Below are 27,124 nucleotides of genomic sequence, written 5' to 3' on the forward strand. Positions count from 1 at the left end.
GGCCTCATGGGGTGGAAAGGAAGACGACCCGCTCATTGGCCTAGCACCCCTACCTCATGTCTTCAGTTGCCAAGTCTAACTCTGTTTGAAAAGATACCCCCTTTTCCCAAGATGTGGGACTTCCAAGAAGACAGAAGATACGTGGGGCCCTTTGCTCATCCCTAGATGCTGATGTGAAGGGCAAGGCGTGGATGGCCTTTAAGAATTATTCTGTCCTCCCCTCCCAGGATTAATGGGCATGAAGGTCAGATGCTTGCATAGGCAGTGTCTCTCTCTCTGCCCGCCCCCCACCCCAGGCCTACCTGGAGTCGGGAGGAGAGTAACGGGGGTCCTAATCATATGTGATAGACACTTTCCTCTCCATCCCCCTCCCCAAGGTCCAGTCCAAGATTCAAGTGTCCCAGCGTGTTGCGACGAATGATCTCCCAGCCTCGGTGACTGCTGCTGCTTCGAGATGTGGCCCGGGACAGGGAGGGAGTCGGGAGGGCCAGGGAGGCCCTGGCTGGAATCCCACTTTCCACCACAGAGGGCTGTTTCTCAGGAAGATGCTCATGTTCTTCCTCCTTGTCTGAGCCCTTGAAAGCTTCCACATAGCGACGTACTCGCAAAGCATTCTGATCTTGGCTGGTCTCAACTCTGAGGAGGGGAAAGGGGAGAGGACTCAGCTGAGCTGGGGAGAGAGCTGGGCCATGGGGAGAAGCAGAAGTGAGCGGGGCACAGCTGGGAAACAGGAGTGAGAGGAAAGGGGGAGGAAGTTAGCAGCGTTGAAGCCAGAAGACCCTCTAGGATCAAATGAAGGGAAGTAGAGGGAGATGGAGGATAACTAGGAGAGAGACCCAAAAGGCTGTGCATTCAGGATTTGGAGGGTAGCAGGGCTTGTGTGGGCGTGTGATGGTGGGGGGAATGTGGGTGAGTATGAAAGAGAAAACAGAGCCAATTAAAAGATAAGCGTGTCGTCAGGATGAGAAGATGCCATTCAGGAAATAAATGAGAGAGGAGAGCCAGGTCAGGAGATGAAGGTAGAGTACGAAGGAGCAGGTTAGTTTCAAGGCTAGACTAGAAGCTTCAAGAATGTACTAGAAGTGGGCGTCAGGTGGAAACAAGACTAGACCAAGTTGGGTAACCCATGCCCACATTCGAGCACGGACTCATATTCTTAGCCATTCACATTACTGCCCTTATGTACTCATAAGCCTGGCATCAGCTCTCAGCATTCTCTGCACCCCTCCACTTCAGCTCCACCCGCCTCCCCCTAACAGGCTAACGCAGTCTCGCTTTACGGAGTGATGACGCCTCCTTTGGGTCCAATTTGGGATCTCAAGGATGGAGAGGAGGGTCATAAATGTGGAACCGGTCACCCTTGTTCCCACGGCCTCACACTGGTTGACAGTTCACACGTCTACATTGTCACTCACCGCAGGAACCAGCGGTCCCCCAGCCCGTACTTGTACCCACAGACGCCAGAGCGAGGCCACAGGGTGCGAGGCATCTTCCTCTCCAGCATCACCGTGGTGGCCACGACCTAGGAGGAACCAAGAGATAGAGGAAGAACTCAGAAAGAGCCATGAGGTTCAGAGAACCCTGAGGCTACTGACAGAGGGAACCAAAAGGAACCTGTGGGATGAGGACACCAGAGATCAGTGGAGGTGACAGCTACCTACCTATCCCCTAGCCTGTGGGAGGTGCCACGCTACCTGCCTTACTCATCACCTGCCATAAAAGCAGAGGATATTTTATGAGTGCTTCGAATAAAACAGTGGCCCCTGCTTTACTATTCAGATTCTTGGAAAATCAGTCACTCCAAACTAATCTCATTTCCTTTTTCATATGAAAGCCATAAACCAATTATCTTGATTTAAATAATATGATTAAACAGAATCTCTATGACCTTGGGGAGGAAATGCTGCTGCCGATGTTCAGGAATTTGCAGCAAATTCAATAAATACCCATATGCTAAGAAGGAAAAGGGTGCGTGAATGACTCCAAACTGGGCAGGGAAAATTCTAGTGGCATGTCACATGTTCTGTCCTTTGCCCAGCCCTCATTAATTACCTAGGTGAAACATAGAAGACAAGCTTATCAAATATGTCTGAGACACAAAACTGGGAGGGATACGTAATATACAAGATGACAAAGCAATACAAAAATGATCTCACCAGACTGGAATGCTGGTCAAAGACCACTAACATTAAAAATTTAAGTAAATCAAATGTAAGGTCCTACATTTATGTATAAGACTAAAGTATCATTCGAAAAGACACATGCACCCCAATGTTCACTGCAGCACTATTTACAAAAGCCAGGACATGGAAGCAACCTAAATGCCCGTCAACAGAGGAATGGATAAAGAAGATGTGGTACATATATACGATGGAATATTACTCAGGCATAAAAAGGGACAAAATAACGCCATTTGCAGCAACGTGGATGGACCAAGAGATTGTCATACTGAGTGAAGTCAGTCAGACACAGAAAGACAAAGATCTTATGATATCGCTCATATGTGGAATCTAAAAAGAAGGGTACAAATGAACTTATTTACATAACAGAAGTAGAGTCATGGATGTAGAAAACGAACTTGTGGGGATAAGCGGATAAGGCAGGGAGGGAGATTGGGACTGACATATATACATACAACTATATGTAAAATAGATAACTAATAAGAACCTGCCGTATAGCACAGGGAAGTCTACTCAGTGCTCTGTAACGGCCTGTATGGGAAAAGAATCTAAAAAGAAAAAGGACGGATATATGCATATGTATAGCTGATTCACTTTGCTGTACATCTGAAGCTGACAACATTGTAAATCAACTATACTCCAATAAAAATTTTTTTAAAAAGACTAAAATGTCTGTGTTAAGTACAGGAAAAACGATGAAGGAGCTTAGCTAAGTCAGTCATGTAACAAAGATGCGGGGGTTCTAGTTGATCATAAGCCTAGTAAGAACCCATTGCATATTTTCTAAAAGACCTGCCGCCATTTTAGGTGCTATTTATAGCGTAGTGTCCAAAGCAAGGACCGGCATGACCCCTCTTCACGCTGCATTTCTCCAATCATATCAGGACCATTCTAGCTTTGAAAGGCCCAGGATATAGTAGACCTGAACAGAGGGTCAGTCAGGATGGATTGGGCTCAGGAAACTTGATGAATTGAAAGAACTAGGAATCCTTAAAGTAGCTCAATTCTCCACTTTGTCTTCTTCCGCCCCATCTTTCTCGGTACTCCACACTTCTCTTGGCCTTCCCTCTGTTTCCTAGCTGCGCTGAGTTCCCTCCAACCTCAGGATTTTCTCTTTTCATTTTTAAAGATATGACTTCTTTATTTTTAATATAGGAATTTATTTTATTTATTTATTTATTTTTGGCTGCATTGGGTCTTCGCTACTGCGTGCGGGCTTTCTCTAGTTGCGGCGAGCGGGGGCTACTCTTTGTTGCGGTGCGTGGGCTTCTCATTGCGGTGGCTTCTCTTGTTGTGGAGCACGGGCTCTGGGCACGCGGGCTCAGTAGTTGTGGCTCGCGGGCTCTAAAGCACAGGCTCAGTAGTTGTGGCGCACAGGCTTAGTTGCTCCGCGGCATGTGGGATCTTCCCGGACCAGGGCTCGAACCCGCGTCCCCTGCATCGGCAGGACGATTCCTAACCACTGCGCCACCAGGCAAGTCCCCAACCTCAGGATTTTCAATCATTCTATTTCCTTTCCCTGCCATCATTCAGCATCCCCACCACCTTCTGGTAAGAGAACCCAGTTTTCATTTAGAGAATCACTCCTTCTCTACTCTGAGTCCATCAGTTAGAGTAGACTGGACTTCACACAGCCCTGGTTAATTAGTCTATTCTCCCCCAAACTCCACCACCACCCCCACCACCACCTGCGCCTATGATCAAACTTGTTGCAATGAGATGGGTTCGGGCGGCAGGGGGAGACGCTCTTTTAAAAGCTACAGATCCACAGCATCGGGAGGCACACAGAATACAAGAATGGGCCCTTGAAATTTGGGACACAGTGCACCTGCTCATTCCTTTGTAAGTTCAGAGCTTCTCTAAGCTTATCTCACCGACATGATGCAAGGGACTGACTTAAAAGAGGACGAAAGAGAGAACAGAAACTAGAGTATAAAATGGAGATCCAGACTCTGGCCAGCCATGTCTAAAGCTGATTTAATTCCTTAAACGTTCCAGTTGTGAGGCTCAACACACCCTCTTCCCACTGCCCAATTTTTTTAAAGTCTATTTGAGTTTGGTTTTCTGTCCCTGTAGCCAAGAGTCCCAATGGATGCAAATCCTAACCTCCATCCCTTCCCCTCATTCTTCTTAATTGACTAATTATTACCCATGTTTAGGGGCTCATCTTAACTGTCGCTCCATCAGGAAAGCATTTCCTAACTTTCCAGTCAAACTCCTCTGTTGCCTCCTGTTTTTAGCATCTTCACGTCTCTATGACACGTTTGCTATTCTAATTGTACAGTTTTCTGTGAAGTCATTCATTTAATGTTTGTCTGCCCAGCCAGACGGTAAGCTCCGTGAGGGCACAGACTACATCATCATGCCTGTGTCCCCAGATCCTAGACATTTTCCAACACACAACAGGCTCTAAATAATTACTGCCAATGAATGGAGAGTCTGAGGGGATACATGATGATTGTCTTCAAATATCTGAACGGTGCTCCTATGGGAGATTGTATTCTGCATTATACAAGAAGAAAAAACTTGGGCCAAAGAGTGGAATTACAGAAGGATAGGTTTCAGCTCAATGCAATACGGAATTTTCTAATAACAAAAACTTTTGAAATATAAAAAAGCTCTCTCCTTCCAACCTCTACCCAAATCCACATGACAATAAGATCCTCATCGGCATGAAAGAAGATACTGAATGATCCTCTGACCAATAAATGAGTATATGTTGGGTAGGAGCTCAACTAGAGGACCACTAAAGGCACTTCCAACTCTAAGATTTTATTAGCCTATGATGATATAAGGAAAAGATTATGGAGAAACAGTTATAGAAGCAAATAGAAGATAAGGTCCAAATTAAAAACTAGAACATATAAGAACAAAACAGTTTCTAGTTCCCACTGGATTCAAGGTTGGCTCCTGAATCTACCCTTCCTCTGTGCTCTTGGGTGTTGATCCTAACCCTATCCTACCATCCTACACTCTTTTAGATAAAAAAAGACTTTTGGCTAAAAAGTCCCCTCCATCTATCCAAAAGTACCTCTGTTGAGGTGACAGCCCCACAGGGTTGTTCCGTGACTCTCCGAAGGGTCATCTACCGTGGCATGTTCCACTTTGATTTTTCTCTCCATCCCCTGCCCCTTAGAAAGACTAACACTAATAACAATAGCCAGGACATGGAAGCAACCTCAATGTCCATCAACAGAGGAATGGATAAAGAAGATGTGGTACGTATATACGGTGGAATATTACCCAGGCATAAAAAAGAACAAAATAATGGCATTTGCAGCAACATGGATGGACCTAGAGATTGTCATACTGAGTGAAGTAAGTCAGACACACAAAGACAAATATCATATGATATCACTTATATGTGGAATCTAAATGAACTTATCTACAAAACAGAAATAGAGTTACAGATGTAGAAAAGAAACTTATGGTTACCAGGGGACAAGCGGGAGAGGGATAAATTGGAAGACTGGGATTGACATAAATACACTACTATACATAAAATAGAAAACTACTAAGGACCTACTATATAGCACAGGGAACTCTACTTGATACTCTGTAATGGCCTATATGGGAAAAGAATCTAAAAAAGAGTGGATATAAGTATAACTGATTCAACACGCTGTACACCTGAAGCTGATACAACATTGTAAATCAACTATACTCCAATAAAAATTAAAAAAAAAAAAAGACTAACCCTTATGAACTCACCTGGGCCCTCCAGAGCTCGTCCTGTTCATGGGCCACCCGCCAGTGTGTGTCGCCCATCATGGCAATGAACAGGTTGAGCATAAGCAGTGTGGCGATGATGGCAAAGGCAAAGTAGACGATGCTGAACATGTAGGGCAAGTTCACATCGTAGTTGGCAGGCCCATCGATGATGGTGAGGAAAAGCTCAAAGGTGCTGAACAGCGCCATGGGATAGTCATAGAATTGCCCCAGGTTGGATGGGTCCTCTGTCTGGAAAATGATAAAGAACGCTGCTCCGCCCACGAAGAGGGCACGGAGATCAGGAAACGGGGAGTTATCACAATAAGCACGGGCCTGGTCAGCATTCATTCTACCTCCAGTATACATCTCCATACATTTACACACAAGCACATCTATGCACACAGGCACATAAATGTAGAATTACACATATAAGTCACATTTTCCCTGTGGACCTGGCTAACCCTCAGATGTCCTATGACCAAGTTTATCATACCAGTAATACTCAGAATTTAGCAAATATCCATCGATCGATCCATCTATCAATATAGTATATGTCACCTAACTGGGTTTTACATTTTAGAACCAAATATTTAAAAGGCAAGTTGTTACAAGAATGCATGGAATCTCCAACAATTTTAAAGAACTGAGCACATGAAAGGGCTAAAAGAAAAGCACCTTTAAAAAAAATCTCAGTATCCTCTAGATAACCATCCATTACTCTGAGATTTCCTGGGTGAGCTTGGACCATCATAAAAAAGTTTTCCCTGCTCAGTGTGTAGCCTACTGGATGGTACTGGGCATCCTGGAAACTCACTACAGAGTTAGAACCTCTAAAAGACCCATCTCTGTGTGGGGAATGGAACTATAAATAAGGTGACCCCAAGAGCAGAACTAGGGTCTATGACAAAGCACGGCTTTGCAACAACGAAGAGGAGATGGTTTAGGAGATCTACAGAAAACGACTCTGTTATAGTTCCTCATTTTGCATAAGTGTAGCTGCAGGTGGAGTAGAGGGTGGGGAGGAAGGGTACATGAGGAATCCTCCAAACAGGCAGCCTATCAAAGTTTGACCCTCTCAGAATTCAGATCTCGGTGTAGTTTTTCAGTCCACTGTTTCGTGGGAACCCCCATTAAGCAGGGGAATGCCTAGGACAGGCGTGGCGTCCTTTGTACTGAAAGTTGTTGTCTTTAGGGTTGTAGGTCTCCACGTGTCATCAGGTGCATCCACCTGCCTTCTGGAGGTTCAGCTGCAGACTTGGAGGACTGGGTGAGCCTTGGAGGACTGAGTGAGCCTTGTTGCCTTTTGTTCTTCTTTCCTCTTCCTTCCTTTCCCTAAGAACTGTCTTCCACTCATTCGTTTGTGCTCTCCCTCCCTCTGCTCTGTCTGCTCTGTTCCGGATGTTTCCTCTCCTCTCTCTGGCACCCTCCCCCTGTGTCTTGGTCCGTGACTGGGTCCCCACTGGGCATTCTTCTTCCAGCCTCTCTTCACAGCTCTTCTGCTTTGCTTTCTCATTCTTCACAATCTCCAAACCCTTTTTCTGTACCTCCTTTTTCAAATTCCTTTCTTTTCTTTCAACTCTGACCACACATAGGGGAAAAAAGGGCACCGTACGTGTTAGTGAATGCTTTTCGTTTCTTCTTCTGAAGTGTAAACACAGTAGAGTTAAATACCAGACTTTTTGCCTATGGCACCTTTCACGACTGGCCAGTCTTTCTTGTTTAATATTCTTCTCTCTCCAAAGCCCTTTTTCTATCTCTCCTTTAAAGATCTTGCAGGGCAGTTAGTCAACATGAATGTTACTGGCCCAGAAATTCAGAGCCCATGAGTCTACTCTCTAGGCCAACCTGAGTGACCCAGATCCTAAGAATGCAAGTGTGTTTTTTGAATCACCTTCCACCAGGGGGAAAAAAAGCAAAAGGGATTGCAAAGGAGAAATAACTGAGAGCAAGAGTAAGAGAGAACTTTCTGGAGAACTGAATCCGATGATCTGATGGAGGAGAGAGTGATGCTCTTACCTGAGGCAAATCCCACAATAACCACAGCCATCAGCCAGCAGAAACGCAACAGGTCTCCGAAAATCATCTATAGCAAACAGAGAGGGGAGGGAGGGTGGAGGGATCCTTTCTCCACCTGCCTCTCTGCAGCTACTGCTGATAGATTGGAAGTCACCAGAGTTCCACCAGGTCCACTCCGAGCAGCATTTTCCTTTTTGCTCCCACTCCCTCCCTCTGTCTGGGAAAGGTCCAATGTCTGAAGCCAGAGGAAACTCTGGGGAAAGCACTGACCTTCTGGATCATGATGGTGAAGGGACCCAGCATCTGGAATCCTCGAGCAAAGTACATAACACTGCACCAGCCCAGCACCAGGGCGAACGACATAGGCACCACCTCTCCGTTGGTGTTGGAAAGCCGCATCACCATGGTCACCAGCACCAGCGAGGCATAGGTGATGCTGGGGGGAGAGCAGAGAGGGGGGAAGTGAGAGGAGGGCTGGAAATATGCTAGGTCCCCTTCAGCATGGCACTGACTTACATGGGACCCAAACACTCAGGCTCAGTCTTCATACCTAAACACATACACCGTCACACACACAAGCCCGCTAGAGAAAAACCCCTGGAAGTGAGGGTCCCAGAGAGGGATTGGGAGACCTGGGACACTTCTGGCAAGGGAAGGCAGGGGGCTGGAAGGAAGGACACTCACGTGATGACATGGAACGGCCCTCCGAGGACAGTCTGTCCAAAATAGCGAGAGAAACCAACCCTGAAGATATCCGGGATCTGGGGAAAGGCCAGGAAAACAAAACAAAACAAAGCAAAACAATGATCGATATAGACTTCGGTTCAATCTGAGGCCTCAGGTGGGTGGCCTCCGCCTGCGCACAGCTGCACCTCACCTCTAGGAATAGGATGATCACAGCCCCGAAGACCGTCATCAGCTCCCCCACCAGCCGGATTTTATCCTGCTGAGTCACATAGGCCTCCTGCGGTGAGAAATGCAGGATAAGAAGTGTTTTCTGGGGCTTCCCTGGTGGCGCAGTGGTTGAGAGTCCGCCTGCCGATGCGGGGGACGCGGGTTCGTGCCCCGGTCCGGGAGGATCCCACATGCCGCGGAGCGGCTGGGCCCGTGAGCCATGGCCGCTGAGCCTGCGCATCCGGAGCCTGTGCTCCGCAATGGGAGAGGCCACGACAGTGAGAGACCCGCGTACCACACACACACACACACACACACAAGTGCTTTCGGATGGTCTGAGAGTCAAGTCCTTTTGAGTAAGTGGTCTAAAGCAGCTCAACTCTACCCAAGGTGAAGAAAAGCTCCCCTTACCAACACCATCAACACCCGCCCTGCCGTTGTGGCTCAGTCTGTGACCAGGGCATTAAGTAACCAAGGCTTAATATACATGTTACATATGCTAGCAACCTGAGTAACCGCCTAGTAAGTCACCGCTTATATATATGTTGTGAGCAGGTATTTATGATGATGTGCGTATCGAGGGGCTGAGGTCACATTTCACAGCATCAAGGTAAGAAGGCTAAACCAACAGGAAGAGGTATTAGTGGTTTGGGCTGATTTCAGCTACGCTGAAAGGCCAGCTTTTCCAATCTCGTTGCGGTTCCCAGTGAGTAGAATATAAACACATCACAGAATTCAGGTTCCCGTATGGACCCAGCACCTGTTAGCTCCAGTGAAACCTTGAATCAGTCACTAAACTCCCTGAGCTTGGGGTTTCTCATCTGTAAAATGGAAACTATAATGCGTACCTCCCAGGGTTATCGTGAAGACCAAATGAGATGTATTTGGATGTATTTTATAAACCACAGAGCGCTATAGAGATATTCATTGTGGTCTTATTATGATTGGGCAATATAGCAAAGGGCTAAAGACAATATATGGATTTCAGCTCTGAGGAAGGGCCCTGCCTTATCCGGGACAGTAGGAGTGGAAGGTACAGTCCTAAGGTCAAGATGGAATAAAAACCACCCTCCTCTGCACGTTACCAGGAAAAGGCTTGCAATATTACCCAGATACAGCAATGGAATTCTACAATAATGCTCCTTAACTTTTTTGAAGTTATGAGCCCATCTGAGAATATCATAAAGACCACAGATCCTCTTTGCAGAAAACTGTGCTCATATGTATATAATTCTCATGTGAAACTATACAGACAACTTCAACCCATTCGAGTACCCCTTAGACTTTTGGGAACTCTATTCTCCACGGTCACATCTCTGAATTGTGCACCGAAGACAGGAGTTGACAGTCCCTGAGGATGATCTAAGCTGGGAAGGACGTGATCCCTCATTAAGCATGAGAAATGCTAATCATCTCTGTCCCGCCGATAAACTGGAACCTCTCAGCATCCTTCTGCAGGCTACTTCAGCAGTGTACACCCTGGTCCAGTGAGAGGCATAGCTTTTGAAACAGGAAGAGATGCTATGTAGTGGGAGGTGATCTATGGTATAAAGAAGGCGCCCACCAAGCATGCTGTGGCCTCTCAGAGGGTGTGTGTCAGCCCAGAAGAAGCCAAGGATAGAGTCTTTAGGGAAGAACAGGACCAGACTTACCAACAGGTGGTGGAAATGTTTCAGGTAAATCATATGGGACCAGGGAAGACCAGAAAAGGAGTTGGTGACTACGTATCTAGTGAACAATATGATCTAACAACCTGTGGCTAGATATCAATTCCTTTGCTGTTGTTGTTTAAAGAACTGATGTTCTGGGACTTCCCTGGTGGCGCAGTGGTTGAGAATCCGCCTGCCAATGCAGGGGACACGGGTTCGAGCCCTGGTCCGGGAGGATCCCACGTACCATGGAGCAACTGAGCCCGTGCACCACGACTGCTGAGCCTGCGCTCTGGAGCCCGTGAGCCACAAATCCTGAGCCCGCGAGCCACAACTACTGAAGCCCGCGCACCTGGAGCCCATGCTCTGCAACAAGAGAGGCCACCGCAATGAGAAGCCCACACACAGCAACAAAGACCCAACACAGCCAACAATAAAATAATAATAAATAAATTTATAAAAAAAAAAAAAAAAAGAACTGATGTTCTGTAAACTTCTCTGACGTTTATCTCTCTTGAGAAACTGGCAAATTTTATTTTGTCATATAGTGGGACATTTCCCTTTTGCCTTGCTTCCAAGGAAGCTCAGAGTTCTCTCTCTCTCTCTCTTTTTTTTTTTAATCCCCAGCTCAAACAACTATCTTTGCATCCCCTCTCCTCCATCCTAAAATTCAGGTCATGGGTCTGGTGATCTTAATGTTCCTATAGCATCCGTCTTTCACTGTAAAACAGGCCAACTCCTTCTGAGAATCAGGTAGTAGTATAAATAATAAGTTCATTAACTATAGGAACAAAATAACATTAAATATAGAAATAAAATAACGGCATCCGTGCCACATATGTGTCTGTACAAAATTTTTAAACTTTAAAAGAACTTTGGACCTTGGTCGCATATGTCTGGAAAACTGCCACCAACCTTTTTCGTTGGCTCAACTAAGAAGAAAAGGACTGCACTAGTTGGCCAGGAGAGTTGTGGGAACCACAGTGCCCCTAGAGGAAAGCGAGAGAGTGGCGTCAGCTTTCTCCCTCAGGAGACGAAAAGGCAAAACCCTAACTAATGGAGAATATCGGGGACAGTTTTGGTTACCGTAATCTCCTTCTGGGGCTGCCCCTCACCAGCACCCCTTTGTTGTTCAACGTGTTCCTTTACGAGTAGGAGTCCCCCTGCTCAAGTTCACCAGTGAGTAACAGAGGTGTCCAGAGACCCCAGGCTTTTGCCTCTGCTCCACCTGGGATCTGACTGCCCTAAAGTAGCTGCCTCTGCCACTCTGTCTCCGAAGGTCCTCTATGTAAAAGCAGAATGCCGAGCGCCACAGTCTCTTGCGAGCCCCCTTCCTTGCTGCTCTCCAAGACACAGACCCTTTAGTAGGGTTTTATTTTTTTTTTTAATTGCTCTCTGGAAAACAAAAGGTAATATACATGTGCAAAAGTTGCAATGAAAATAATGGTAGTTCATACAATTCAGTAGCAAAAAACCCCAAACAATCCGATTAAAAAATGGGCAGAGGACCTGAATATAGACATTTTTCCAAAGAAGACATACAGATGGCTGACAGGTACGGAAAAGGTACTTAATGTCACTAATCATCAGGGAAATGCAAATCAAAACCACAGTGAGATATCATCTCAGACCTATTAGGATGGCTATAATCAAAAAGACAAGAAATAACAAGTGTTGGCAAGGATGTAGAGAAAAAGGAATCACTGAACACTATTGGCGGGAATGTAAACTGGTGCACCCACTACAGAAAACAGAACAGAGGGCCCGCAAAAAATTAAAAATGGGACTACCACATGATCCCGCAATTCCACTTCTGGGTATACAGCCAAAGGAAATGAAAACAGAATCTGGAAGAGACACCTGCATTCCCAGGTAAATTGTAACATTAGTCACGGTAGCAAAGATATGGGAACAACCTAAGTGTTCATCAATGGATAATGGATAAAGAAGATGTGATATACATATATATACACACACATATGTATAAAACGGAATATTATTCAGCCATGAGAAAAGAGGAAATCCTGTCATTTGTAACAATATGGATGGAGCTTGAGGGCATTATTTTAAGTGAAATAAGCCCATCAGGTTAAGACAAATACCTCATGGTATCACTTACATGTGGAATCAAAAAAAAAAAAAAAAAAAGGCAAACTCCTAGAAAAAGAGGGTAGAAAAGTGGTTGCCAGGGCATGGGGGTATGGACAAAATAAGGAGAGATTGGTAAAAGGGTACAAAATTTCACCTATAAGACGACTAAGGTCTGAAGAGCTAATGGTAAAACAAGATGACTATAGTTAATTACACGGTATTATACAATTGAAATTTGCTAAGAGAGCAGAACTTATTCTCACCAAAAACAAAAAAGGTATATATGTGAGGTGATGGATGTGTTAATTAACTAGATAGGAATCCCTCCACAATTTATACGTGTATCAAATCACTGCGATGAACACTTTAAACATCTTACAATTTCATTTGTCAATTACACCTCATTAAAGCTGAAAAAATAATGATAGTAGTGGGCTTTTAAAACATTTTTCTTTTCTTTGATTTCAAGGGGAATTCTAGCAGTTCACACTCATATGTAATGTTGGCTCTCATTTGGAATAGATACTCTTTTCAAAGTTGAGAAAGAGTTTAGTGTTTTAAAAATGGACAGGGGCAGGCTTCCCTGGTGGCGCAGTGGTTAAGAATCTGCCTGCAATGCAGGGGACACAGGTTCGAGCCCTGGTCCGGGAAGATCCCACATGCTGCGGAGCAACTAAGTCCGTGTGCCACAACTACTGAGCCTGCACTCTAAAGCCTGAGAGCCACAACTACTGAACCAGCGTGCTACAACTACGGAAGCCCGCACACCTAGAGCCCGTGCTCTGCAACGAGAAGCCACAGTGATGAGAAGCCCATGCACTGCAACAATGAGTAGCCCCCGCTCGCCGCAACTAGAGAAATTCCGCGCACAGAAACAAAGACCCAATGCAGCCAAATCAATAAATAAAATAATAAAAAAATAAGATTAAAATGGACAGGGGTATTGAATTTTAACAAATGACTTTCTAATGTCTGTTGAACTGATAATAAGAATGCCCTCTTCATCAACCACCCTTGCCCCTCTAAAATTAAACCCTAAACTCAAAGTGGTAATGAGTTTTTCTTTGAATTTTTTAGAAGTTTACTCTTTGGGGATTGTATTCAAGATTCCCTGTCTACAGGGAGACTGATCTGCAGCTTTCTAGATTTGTGGTTCTTATGAAAAGGTTTCGTGATCAAGGGTATATTTAACAAAGTGAATTAACAGAGACACTCATTTTCAAGGTCCCGTTCATTTAGCCTCCCAGTTCTTTCAAATGCTGCCCTGGCCCTCAATCCATAGCACCACTGCCTTAATGCAAACCCATAGCACCCTGCACCCAATCCCCCCTCACCTCGCTTTTGGACTAACCTTTCTCAAATGCAAAATCACCCCATGGCTTCTCTGTTTAATGCCTTTCCTAGTTCCACCATGTCTTTGGAATAAACATGAGGGGGAGATGGGAGTGATGGGTATTCTCTAAATCCTTATCAGAGTAGAAATTCGATAGCTGATGTCTAAATTTAATTAATGAATAGAGATAGAAGTGCATTATTCAGCAGTGCAGAGGTGATAACAGGGGTGAAGAACTTAAAAGATGTAAACACTGGTTGCCTCCAGGAAGTAAGGCACGGGTGAGGCCGGCGAGCCAGCGCACTCTTGATCCTCATCATACCTGCCGTTTGATTTTTAAATCGTGGGCGTGTATTCTTTTACTCCGAAGTGCTCATAGTGAGATAGGAATAAAAGACTCAGACTACCAAGCGTGATGTACAGAACCCTTGCTGGTTGCACACGTGTTCTTTTACTTAGAAGTGTGCATTGTGAGATAAGAATAAAAAATAAGACTCAGACTACTGAGCATGACGTACAGAACCCTTGCTGGTCTGGCTCCTGCCCTAGGTCCCCGTGCTCTGTGTGAGCACTGGCCACGTTGAATTATTGTTGTTAAGTCAGGTCTTCGTGTGGACCGTGACCTTTTCTTAGAATGCCTGCCTCCACCACATTTTTCTGATTCACCCTCAACCTCAAGACCCAGGTCACAGCATTCCTCCTGGGTCTCCTTTCCTGCCCCTCCAAGGCCAGGTCAGATGTCTCCCCTGCAGGATCACGGTGCCGGTCTCCGGTTACAGCCCTTCCCCAGCACACTGCAGTCGTCCGGACATTCCATGTCTCACCAGGAATCTTAGAGCTTCCTGAGAGCAGGGACCTCTAACTTCTTTTTTTGTCCACAATGCACACACAGCAGATGCTGCATTCATAAGAAAGGAAAGAAGGAAGGAGACAAGGGAGCAGGTGAACAGACAGGTGCACGCTGAGCATGAGTTGCGGAAGGGAGGTAAAAGGGAATCAGGAGGTGGAGCCAGGATGCAAATGGCGGAAAGGATGACAATGAAGTGGGCTTGTCTGGAATTTCCAGATTCCTAGCTCAAGGTTGCGTGAGCAGGCTCAGCTAATAACGCACTGAGAAAATACTCCCCTCAGCCCCTTTAAAAAATAAATGTCAGGGCTTCCCTGGTGGCGCAGTGGTTGAGAGTCTGCCTTCCGATGCAGGGGACGCGGGTTCGTGACCCGGTCCGGGAGGATCCCACATGCCGCAGAGCAGCTGGGCCCGTGAGCCATGGCCGCTGAGCCTGCGCGTCCGGAGCCTGTGCTCCGCAACGGGAGAGGCCACAACAGTGAGAGGCCCGTGTACCGCAAAAATAAATAAATAAATAAATAAATGTCATTCAACAATGACTGGAATCCTCTTTACATGGCTTAGGATTTTAGGAGTTGTCCACAGCCAGATCCCCTGCGGAGGATGACAGGTCCTACTTTGCTGAGAATTGGCCAAAAGAGAGTGTTTTCACTTACCAGCTGACTCACTCAGCTCACTGTCTTGAAGGAAATGTCCAGAGAGGGGTGGGCCTAGCTGAGCCTGGGTACCACTGTGGGGAAGGGTGGGAAGCAAGTGTAACCACGAGGAAGGGGGAACGCACCGGAAACAATTGTCAAACCCCATCCTGGACCCTCCCTTTTCCCCAAGATTCTTACAGAGGAATTAAGCTCCCAGAAAGAGACCTGCTGGTTCCTAATGAAGAGTTACTCTCATCCTCTAAACTGTGCAGGGGCTCCTAACCAGGCCACCCATCAGAATCAGCTGGGAAACTTTGTTACAACACGTGTCCAGGCCAACCCTGAGGACTCTAATTCAATTCGTTTGGAGCAGGGACCCAGCATCTCCTTTTTTAGATGTAAATGTTTCTGCTACGTACCCCCACTTGAGAACCACTGGGCCAAAAAGAGAGCAAGATCTCCTGGTTTCCATCTAAGTCTACTTTCCAAGGGCTTATTCCATGTCCCAGCCCCTGTGTTGTCTCAGGAAGATGAACTTGGGAAAGGTCTGCTCGTTCCTGAGGAGTCTTTACCCATTCCCACAGAAGCAGGACGCACCCTATCCACCAAAAAGTTAATCACATCAAAACCGTGGCCTAGCGTCAGAACTAGAGCCCTGACAGTAGCTCAGGAGCTAGAGGTTGGAGACAATCCCAGATCTGGATCCCCACCCCTGCTCGTCAGCATTCCTTATCTTGGCAGGGAACTATCAGGTGTGCCCAGGTACAGGTGAGTGTGCCAGGCCCTGGCTAGCTCTCAAAGCCTGGAGACATGAGTTCCTCACGCAGTGAATCCTCCAAAGAAGCAGCCTGGAACTGAGCACATCACTCTGGAGGGAGAAATGCCTGGCTTCGTATTAAAGGTTCTGAAGTGACGCAGACCAGAACCCCTACCCCAGCGCCGCCCTTACTAGCTGAGTGTCTTTACCGAAGTACTAAACCTCTCTTGACCTCAGAGTCACCATCTTTAAAATGGTAATAATAATTGTATTTACTTACTAAGGTATCTATGAGGATCAAGTGGTGTAATGCTTTGTCATCTGAAATGTGGTCCACAGAATCACAATGTCAGCATCACCCAGCCGTGAGTCAGAAATGCAGAATCTCAGGGCCCACGCCAGCCTTATTCTTAGAATCTGCATTTTAATAAGATCTCAGAGGCACTGGTAAGTGCACATCAAGTGTGCAAAACAAACACCCAGTAGATGTTATTTTTATCTACCAGGCTCCCTGCTTCTCCTCACCTCTGTCTTGTCTTTTAATTTGCCGTGCTTGTTCCAAAGTGAGTTGGTTAGGACCCCTGAGTAAAGCAGTACAGAGTTGGAGATCAACTGGGTTTTCAAATAGCTGTAGTGCCTTGGACTGTCGAGAGCTTATGAGGAATTGTGATGTGTAGAAAGAGCAAACCCACTGACCGTGACAGGTGGAGGATGATTTAAAATAAATGGAACCTATGAGTCACTCCTGCCACGTCCTCTCCCTAACTACATCCCATCCACTGTGCAGTAGTGATGATTTTACCTTTGATAAGTCCCCTGATGCCAACCCCTTCTCTCCGTCCCCCCATCACATCCTGAGGCCAATCCACCATTATCTTTGCTCACTGAACTGTAATAGTCTCTTAACTGGTCTCCCCACATCTCCCCAGGCCCCCTCAAACCTGTCCTCCACCGTACAGAGACGTTCTTCTGAAACAGAAGTGTCACCGAGCATCTCCCCTGTTTAAAATCTTTCTGAGCCTTTCACTACCTTTAGGATAAAGAGTAAAATCCTCAGTATGGCCTGCAAGGTCCTGTATGATTTGGGAAAGTTTGGGGAAAGATCTGCCAGGACTACCTCATCTGGAGGCCCCTGCCCCAGCTCCCTCTACCCTAGCCACTCTTCCTTCAGTTCCTAGACACTGGCAAGGGTCTTCCTGCCTCAGGGCCTTTGTATATGCATCCTCTCTGCCTAGAACTCACTTTCCACCTTTAATTCATACCCACATCTTAGCTCAGTTACCTTCCTCAGGGGAGCCTTCTCTGACCTCCCAGAGTGCCCAGGCCCCTGTTATAAGCTCTCTCAGCACCCTGTCTGTTTTCTCATCATAGGAAAAAATCTTGTGAATTGTAGCCATGACAGGTTGCGATATCTATTCATTTAATTAATGTCAACCAGTCTGTAAGCTCCCAAGGGGCAGGGGTTACTTGCGTTTTGCTCAGACCAGGTTGAATTTCCAACACCTACAGCAATGTGCTCAGGCCCCACTAGGCTCTTGGTGATTACTTGTGTAGTGAATGAATTAGCAAAGCGATTTTGGGAAAAGGACAGCGGAGAGATAAAGGAAATCTTCAAGACACAAAAAGGAAATCTGATGATGGGAGATCAACGCCCTCTTGCTGAACAGCAAATCAGGGCTCTAAATGCTCAGAGTGACCGACTTCACACTGGAAAGCTGAGTAGAAGCTCTCAGCCCGAGCTAAGAATGAGAATCACTCAAAGAATTTCTTAAAAGTACCATTGCCTGGACCTCAGCTTCAGTCTTTCTAATGTGTCAGGTGTGGGGCGGCTTAGGAACCCGTACTTTTACCAGCCTCCCATGTTTCTAATGTGTAGTCTTGGTTAAAAACTACTGATCTAGCAAGAGATAGGATCTGCCCAAGGTCAAACAGCTATTTGGTTTCAGAGTTAGGACTCAAACCTAAGCTGCCTAATCCCAGACTTTGAACTTTCTGCTCACCTGGAAACCTAAGAGAGCCAGGACCACAGTGCACGGTGTCCTGCCTAAACCGAGTGGAGACACTGAATGGAGACGGAAAATGAACTCTAAGTAATTATACGTTCTTGGGAAACCCTGGAAAAGCATAACTTTTATGGCTGAACAATGAGGCATCTTAAGAGTGAAGACACTGAGATTATCTCCAAAACCGCACAGAGATAAACTGACTTTACCCTCATATACGTCCGCTTTCGTGTACCTTGTGCCACCTCATATAAATAAAGGAGTATTTTCTTTCATTTCAACTGTCTTGAGATGGTGTTCTGGGCTACTCTCATGGAGCCCGGCGACTCTTCTAGATCCCATGAGACCCAAAGAGGAAATCCTACAGTGACCGAGAGTTCCATATGTCCAGATTTATTAATATAATTGGATAGAAAAGTATTCATTTAACTAAGAAAAAGCTCCATGGGCTAATTAATGTGGCGACAATTGCATTCATCAAGCCAAGACCCTGTATCGGTACATTTTCATTTTTCTAAGACTTTCAAGTAATAAAAATGTAGAAAAAAAGAATTTCCCATTATTTAACAAATGTGGCACATCAGGAAAGCAGAATCTTTCAAGTCGCGGTGATGTGTTTGGGAGCCCCCGATCTCATCCCGACTGACTTCCGACTGAATAAGAGAAGCTCAGGGGTTCCATCAACTCAGGACCAAGGCTCAAGGGGTAATGTCAAAAGACACAGACCTTCACTGATGTTCTTTGCTATTCAAACCTCTTAGGGCAGCATTCTTAAGTCCACTCCCCCAGCAAGAAAAGAATATTTGAAAGTCAGGAGTCTTCTATTTGGGTCAAAGTGGCTTTAATCGAAGTGGAAGGCAAAAGGGTAAAAATGCCAAAGGGGACAAGGAAGGAACAGGAGAGCAAACAGAAGAAAAGTTCGTGCACTTAGCTGTAATTATGATTCACCTGGTCCTGAGGCAAGGGGAGGGATCTCCTAATAATAATTTAGACTATCTGGGTCAAAGGAACAGGTCTGTACATAATTAGTCCTGCCCCAAAGAGAAAGAGACACATAGGAAGCAGAGTTGCTCAGCATCACCCAGCTCTTAGGCTAGAAGGCTATCTACATTCTAGATCCAGAAAATCCCCCAAGTAAGTTTGAAACAAAGGAAGGGCGGAAAAGAATGCATCTGAGGAAACAGAACCAAGAAGGCTGGAAAAGTCCAGCCACCCCCATGTTTACCCATCCCCTCCATTGCTAGCCACTCGCCTGTCTCAGCTGGCCACCTCCTAAATGTCCTTATTTCCTGTTGTGTGGTCTCCACACCAGGGACAACCTTCATGTCTAGTTTGAGATGCATGGCACACAACCTCCCCTGAGCACGCCTCTGCCCGCCTCTAACAAGGCAGCCCCCCCCCCCACCGACTCAGGCCTGTCTTCTCCAGGCAGCAAACCCTGCTTTGTGAGAGACAGAGGCTCTGGATACGACAGCACACTGTATACCTACCGAGAGGAAATTGGAGAAGCATGGAGTGTCTCGACCTACTGGAGGATTCAGTGAGGCTCTTCGCCCTGTTCTCTCTCTGTGCATCCACTCTCTTTGGTCTAACTTGACTCAGGTTCTTTGCTCCTTAACTATCCCAAACTACCCCTCTTCCAAGTCCAGGTTGAGCTATACCTGTGGCTGGCCCAGCCTGCACTGGGCGTAAGTCTCCACTCATCGAGCTCTTAATCGCCTGGCAAAATTCTTCCTCCTCTGTCTTTTGCTTTCTGCCCACATGCCTTCACTCCCTTTCCGCTATTTTCAGGTCACTAGGACAAGAATTTCGGTTACCTATTAAACGAACCCAGTGCTGAATGTATATGCCCGGAAGTACGCACAAGAGTCTGCTCTTTCTGTCGTGCCAAGGGGTTTGCTCTCCAACAGCAGAGCCTGACATCTACTCCACACCTCTACTCAGTCATCCTCACCCCAGGTCTCTGAGGGTGACCCACAGAATGGCAAGCCCACAAGAGCAGAGGGGACCTTAGAGACTATGTACTTCCACCTGCTACCCAGGCCAGGCATCCTTCTGCAGCACACCTGACAGGTGGCCAGACCGCTGATACATCGTTGCCAGTGTGTTCCTGCTGACAGAGCTCAGAAGAGAATGCAGGCCAGAAAGATGCCTGTGTTGCCCTAACAGACCGGAAACAGACTCAGAAACGGACCTGGAGCACAGTTTTCTTCCCTTTACAACAGCACGGTTTCTGCTGAAGGTCACATTTACAAACGTCTGGTCCTCTTTGTAAATGACAAGGAATTTTAGAGAAGTATGACGTTTTTAATACCAAGCATTCTTTCAAAGTTCACAAGAAAGCCATCGCTCCCTGGACAAGCCCACTCTGACTCATCGAGCCCCCACTCTGGTCCCCTTCTCTCCCTCCCTCCTAATTTCTGTCTAGGTGATCAGGAACCTGCCCCTGCCACAGCCAAGTGAGTGCTCTCTTTCCCAGGTAGCTGCTTCTGGTTTCCAGCGCCATCACCCCACGCTACCAGCTCCCTTCATCCCCTTTTGAGAAGAGTCACCTGGAGCAGCTTCTGCTGGAGGATGGTGATGTCTCGGGAGTTTGTGCGGTTGCCACTACGGGGCTTGAGAGGGCGATGGATGCAGCACATGGTGAAACAGATCATATAGAGCACGTACAAGGCCCCCACGATGCAGAAGTATGGCCGCCCATACTTCCTCCACTTGAAGCTCACCAGCTGTTTCACTGGGGTCTGTTCCAGGATCTGGCGAGCCTGCCATGGAAGAAGAGTGCAGCTGGGGGTGACCACCGTAGATAGAAGCAGCGCCGGGTTGCCCACTGGGTCCCAGACGGGCAGGGTCATGATCACGCATTCAGTTCGTCTGTCATTTCTTTTACGGACAACCAGTCAGCTTCTACTGTATGCTAGGCCTCATGGTAGTGCTGTAGATAAACCATGACAGAAGTAAACACCAGGACCTATAGCACCACAGAGGCTCTGACGGATGAGCCGTAGATGGTTAAGTGAAGGGACAGTTCGGCAAGGTCATTCCATAAAGTAGCAGCAGTTGCCAAGGCAGGAAGGTGCGAGAAGACATTGACAGATGAGGTGTGGCTGGGAATATGGCAGAACCTGTTGGAGGGGCGGGCAGGGGTTATCACGGGTGAAGCAGCTAAGGGCCAGATCACGGCACCTCGTGAATGCCAAAGTAAGGAGCTGGACTTTGTTTTCTGAATGCAACGGAAAGCAATTGCAAGGTTCAAGCAAGGAGGCGGTCAGATTTGCTCCACAAGTATTGTGGACCCGAGAGGAGCAAGAGAGGACACAAAGAGTGGGGAGCGGCCATAACCTCAGCCAGGTGGGCTAGTGCTCGGATGTAAGTAGGCAGTGAGATGTTACAGATGCTCTGAGAGAGGACGATGGACAGCACGACACATCTGAGAAAGTAGGAGAAGGCAAAGTCAGAGCGTAGCTGGCGGGAGTATTCACTAGCAGAAAGAATACCTTTTCCATGGAGCCTAGAGGGAAGGAGAGAGACAGTGGGCAGTTTCCAGATCTGTTGGGCAGGACAAGGCAGGAAGTTGAAGAAGCTCCAGCCAGAGAGCCTCTATTTGCATCATAATGAACGAATCTGGGTCTCCTCGCAGAACTGAAGGTGAAGGCAGTGAGGGATATAGAAGGGGCTAGAAAGGAATTTTGAGGGAATAGAATAGCTGACCAAGACAAGAATAAAACCTGTAGCAGAACATTGAGAACCAGCTGAAATCAGAGACCAAGGATCTGTGTTGGCACAATCCACCAGACGGACTGGGGTTCCAATTCCTAAGAAATCCTGCCCTGAGGAAGTTCATACCTGCCAGCCACTCACCTTTTCCTCTCCTCAGCAGTACCAGCGATCACCTGAGTTGGGCTCTAGAAGGTTCCTAGGAAACTGTCAGGCGGCAGGTACACAAGGGGAACTACATTTTGCCACCATCTTGGAGGTTCCAGGAAACACAAACGATTTTTCTCCCCCCTATAAGTCTTCAACAAACTTTCCTTTCCCTCATATCACTCAATCCAGTACTGTCTGAATGACCCACGTGTTTTTCCCTCTCTGGAAAGCTCTCTTTTTCTTCATCTTCCTGGTGATTCCCAACTCCTCCATGAAGCCCCAGCTCAAGCACATCCTCTGTGACATCTTCTCTGGTCTATCCAAGCCAAGATAAACCAACCTCCATTCTGCTGCCACTGTGTACAGTACAGACCCTTATGATGCTCTATGTGGTACCCTATTACAATTACTGAGGACGGGGATGGGCAATTGACAAAGTTGATTGAAAGGAACTGTGTTTTATTTATTTCTGTATTCTTAATTCCTGGTACAGTGGCTGGGACACAGCAAGAAGCTCAATATGCGGAAAGGATGAATGAATGACAGGAAGCAATTTCCATCTGGAGAGTTCCTCGTATGCAACGTTAGTAGGGGAAAGGTAAGGGGAAGGGACCAGAGCTAAGCAGAGGGAGAGTGAAGTTAGGAAAGGGGTGTCGATTGGCATTTCCTCCCAAAGGTCCCAGGAGTCCGTCCTCATCTCCATCTATTACAGGCCAGGGAAGTGTCTGGAGTCCAGGATCTCAGCAAACGGACAGGCTCTGCACGGACACCCGACAGCTCCTGATCCTCCATGGTATCCATACCTCTCGCTTCTTGGAGGAGACCACAAGCTCTAGAAATGACACGTCCTCTCCCCAGGAGTCGATCTCCGTGAGGTCGTAGAGAGTGGAGGTCAGCGGCCCGCACGTCCACTGGATGTGCTTCCGCTTCTGCATCAGGTGCTGGAACATCTGTGTGGACACAGGGGTGAGGTGGGGGGGTCAGCGTATAAGGAGCACGTCGAGGGCAACAGCATGATCGCTTACTCCTTGGGACTGCTGGACAGGGGAGAACTGACAAGGCTCTGTTGACATGAACCTTTTCATTTTGGGGCTCCCTTTCCTTCCCACAAACCCCATGAAGATCTGAAAGAAGAGAACAGGCGAGGGGAGGAGAACTCTGGGTTCCCGCAGCAGATCCTCTCAAGCAAGATTCTCGAGTCCTCCTGAGTCAGGAATTTCTGAGGCTGAGGATCTTAGTGACGGTGTTGGGAGGTGAGGGACCACCACCCTTCTGGAGAGTTTTGGAAAAAGGGTCATGAGAAGGACACGGGGGGACTGGGGGCGGGTCCCTCACCGTGGTGTTGCCCTCCACTCCAGCCAGCTTGAAGGGGGTGAGGCCCTGGTGGTTGGGCACGAGGTCCAGGGACTGCAGGTGGTCCCCGCGCCTGTCGTAGGACAGCAGCAGGCTGTACATCTGGCAGGCAAAGGTTTTGCTGGGCTGGAGGACGAGGATGTGCAACACTGTGTTTCCTGGGGGAGGACACGGGCTGTCACGTGGCCACCGGGACTAGAGTCCCTGATGCTCCCCATGACAGCCCCCCCCCCCCGCGCCCGGGTGGACCTGAGGGCTGTCCCGGCCCCTCCTCTGCAACCCAGCTCCCCCTCCAGCCCGGCTCTCACCCAGGGAGTCCTGGGCCCGGATGTCAGCGCCGTGCTCAATGAGCAGCCTCACGGTCTCCTCGCTGCCCATGCAGGCCGCAAAGGACAAAGGGTGCTCCCCTGGGGGTGCAGAGGGCCCCGTGGCTTGAGGGTGCAGGCTGGGATGGGCAGTCTCTCCAGGGGACTGCCTCTCCCTCCCCACGTCTCAGCTCTGGGCCTGGGGACGCTTGTCAGCGGAACCAGAGGCGGGGACGGTGCAGGGGGCCCTGCGTCGGGGGCTGGCTCTGGCCTTCAGCCTGAGGAGGGCGGACCCCTCCCAGCTTCCCCCGGCACGGAGCCCCCACAGCCTGCCCTCCCTTTGCTCTCGGCCCCCTCCCCACCCTCCCAGCCCTGGCCCTGGCTCTCACCAAAGTAGAGGAGGTTGTGGGGACTGAGGCAGAAGGCTGAGCCTACCGCCCTTGCAGAGACGCTGGCCCCGTGGGCGAGCAGGGCTTTCACCAAGTTCACGTTCTGGTTCATGACGGCCATGTGCAGTGCCGTCTGACCTGGACAAGAGAGCCCTCAGTCATGGGGTCTGTTCCCGGTTCTCTCGGAGACACAGCATCTACCTGGCTTCCAGGAGATCCCTGACGGATCCTTGCATGGATTTCTGCCCTCGACTCAGCAGAGCGGTGTGAGACTGAGAACAAGTCATCCCTCCAGCAGTTCACTTAGCTGTCCCCACCTCGACTACTGGGGGTGGCATAGAAAGGTAATCACTGTGCTGCTATGAAAGAAAGAGAGTTCTGTCCTTCAGGGAACATGAAAGGAGATGAAGGGAAATAATAAATGGCTCAAGAAGGTCACGGATACGCAAAGCCAAGACCAGGACCTTTGCCTTCCTTCCAACTCAAGGGAGACCTTCCTGAACCTCCATCACTCCTTCCCCAACCTACCCTCTGAGCCTCATTTTAAGAGATGACTTCAGACCTTCTCCTACCTGTGTCCACCTTGAAAACCCATTCAGGCTCCTCACCTACAAACGGCTCACAGATGGTGGGCTCCTTGACCAGCTCCGGGGCAGCCTCCATCAGCACCATGGCGGCCTCCAGGTTGTCATAGAGGGCCGCCACGTGCAGCGCCGTCTCCCCCAGGGCTCCTAGAGTGGAGGGAAACACGAGCATCAAACACTTCCCAGAGACACGCTCCAAGGCCCCTTTGCAGGGACCCTCAGAGCCCTGGGTAGGGGAGGGGCAGGGGCTTCTGCCCCATCGCCATCACATCAAACTCTCATCCCACCTCGTTGCCGAAAGTCACACGTTCGGTCCAGCAGAAGTTTCTTCAGGACACACAGGTCGTTGTCCTTGGCTGCCCGAAGCAGAGGACACTCTCGAATCCTGGGACAGGAAGAACAAGAGTCAGGAAGAGACAGAATGGCAGAGAGGTCAAGGGCAGAGAGGAACAGAGAAAGTGTGTGCCTAGGACAGACACGGGTCCCACAACATTTGCAGTGAGTGACCCATTGCAGCGTTGCTTCCTGGACTCTAACTGAGGGTCAGCCTGGGGCAAAAGCCTGTCTCAGGGTCCCCGTGTGGTCACATCGTGCCACTTCTTCCCACGTGGGGGGCCTCGTGGCTCAGCTGAAAGAGGGGTGGCGTGGCTGAGGGAGGAGGGCTCGGGCCACGGAAGGAGTGGTCCTGGTGGGCCTGGCCAAGTCGGTCTAAGCTGGGTAAACGTTTTGGGAACTTGGGGATCTAGAGCAGGTGGGGGAAAGGGAATTTCTGCCCGATTTCATCCCTGCTCCCAGGCCTGCTGAAGCAGCTCTCTTTAGCCAAGGGGAGTTTGAGAGACCAGAAGGGGGCTGAGAGACAGGCCAGCTCTTAGAGCTAGGAGCCTTGGGAGCTGCCAAAGTTCTGACTCTCCTGGGGGCTGTTTGGATACACACTCCCGCTGCGGGGAGGGAGAGTTTTGAGGTGGGCTATGAAGGATCTATCCCTCCTATGGTTACCCTTAGACTCAAGCATCTAAACACGCTGCTTGTAACTGAAGAAGGGCACAGCTGTGAGCTTCTCTGAGTATGTGCATCTCGGGGTGGGTGGGAGGAGCCTGTGGAGATATCCATCCTGTACCGGTACCTCTGCCGGTTAATCTTTGTTTCTCCCCCACCTGGGTGAGCCAAACAAGAGATAAAGCTGAAGCCGATTCCTGCTGGGCAAGTATGTGTTGGCTCTGAAGGTGAACACAGGATGGTAGGTAGAGGGTCTGGCAGGGAGAGGTGAAGGGCAGGAAAACAGACTGACCGGTGGTTCCTGTGATGTCCCCCAGCCCCCAGTTCCTCTCTTCCAATGGTCCCAGGAGCCAGGGGAAAGAAGCTTTTTATTGGAAGGAGAAGTTTTGATTTCAAGGTAGAGCTCAGCTCTGCCCCTCGGGGAAGGGCTCTCCAGGGGGACCCGGCAGAGTGAGGGCCAGCTCCCTCCACCATCTCACCTAGACCCTCTGTGTGAGCATGTCCAGCTCAGAGCGACCAGGGCCAGGACTGCAGAGTCCACCCCTGTGCTGAGAGCTCTGCTCACAGCCTTGGTGCTCAGGCCTCTGGCCTGGAGAAGCCACTGCCCGTGAGTCCAGCCCTGGCTGACCCCAGATCTGCTAACGGTGACTCTCCGACGAGAGACAAGTCCCCCGAACACCCCGAGGCAGAGGCCTGCCTTCAAGATGGGTCCCTGCCCCGGCTAGTCTTCCAGGATCTGGACCTCAGGGCTGGCCATGAAATGCTCTGGCCCTCAGGGCACCAGTCCTGCCTGAACTGCTCTAGGAACAGGCCCAGGCCTTATTCGATCTCTGTCTCCTCGGGACCTAGCACAGCCCTGCACCCAGGAGACTCAGTAAAAGATGGATGGACTCTGAGTCCCCTCTGGGCCTCCCCAGTGTCACCTGGGTTTCCCCGGTAGCTGGCCAGCTCCAGGTGTTACACAGACCAGAGCTCTCCTTCCCTGTTCGCACGTCATCACCTCTCCTTCCCGTTAGCAGTAATTCCGCACTCTCTCTTCAACCAACAAGCGTCCTAAAACCCACAGGATCTCGGCGCTTCCCCAGCACCTTGCTCCCCACCAGTCCGCACCCACCTGCCATACCTCCTGATTTCTCCTGCCTGGTCCCTCTAGGTCCCCCGCTCCCCTTCTCCACCAGGCGAGAGCCCTGGCATCATTCCGCCCCCTCTTGCCTGTGGCCCAATGCCACACACCCCGCCTGCACTGACAGAGGAGTCGGGCTTTGGTGACAGGTGCGCTGGGCCCATCCCAGTGGCTGGCACTGAACTCTGGAGTGCTCTGGCGGGGAGACAGACCTGAGTGGGCAGAGGGTTTGAGGCTCAGGGAGAGGAGGGGCAGCCTACCTCTTCTGTTGCAGCATGTAGGCCTCGTCCAGATGCTGGTCCCAGTCTTGCTGTCCCGCCAGCCAGGAGGTCAGAAGTTTCTGGAGTTGGATCCAGAGTCCCCTGGCCTTGGGTAGAGGGGGCCCCAT

General features: G+C 48.8%; 1 protein-coding gene across 1 annotated transcript; it reads right to left on the minus strand.

Annotated features, from left to right (window-relative positions):
- Positions 1–335: 335 nt before the first annotated feature.
- On the minus strand, positions 336–27,124 carry TRPV5 (transient receptor potential cation channel subfamily V member 5). Its single transcript, XM_065884485.1, has 15 exons — positions 26,997–27,124; positions 24,905–25,002; positions 24,642–24,764; positions 24,034–24,171; positions 23,648–23,746; positions 23,322–23,497; positions 22,790–22,936; positions 20,672–20,884; positions 8,785–8,871; positions 8,592–8,668; positions 8,178–8,343; positions 7,908–7,974; positions 5,892–6,160; positions 1,416–1,522; positions 336–636 (listed from the first exon to the last, which is right to left on the minus strand). The coding sequence occupies exons 1-15, from the start codon at positions 27,122–27,124 to the stop codon at positions 336–338; spliced, it is 2,196 nt and encodes a 731-aa protein (XP_065740557.1).

Source organism: Phocoena phocoena, chromosome 9 (genome assembly GCF_963924675.1).
Source record: "Phocoena phocoena chromosome 9, mPhoPho1.1, whole genome shotgun sequence".
Taxonomy (NCBI): domain Eukaryota; kingdom Metazoa; phylum Chordata; class Mammalia; order Artiodactyla; family Phocoenidae; genus Phocoena; species Phocoena phocoena.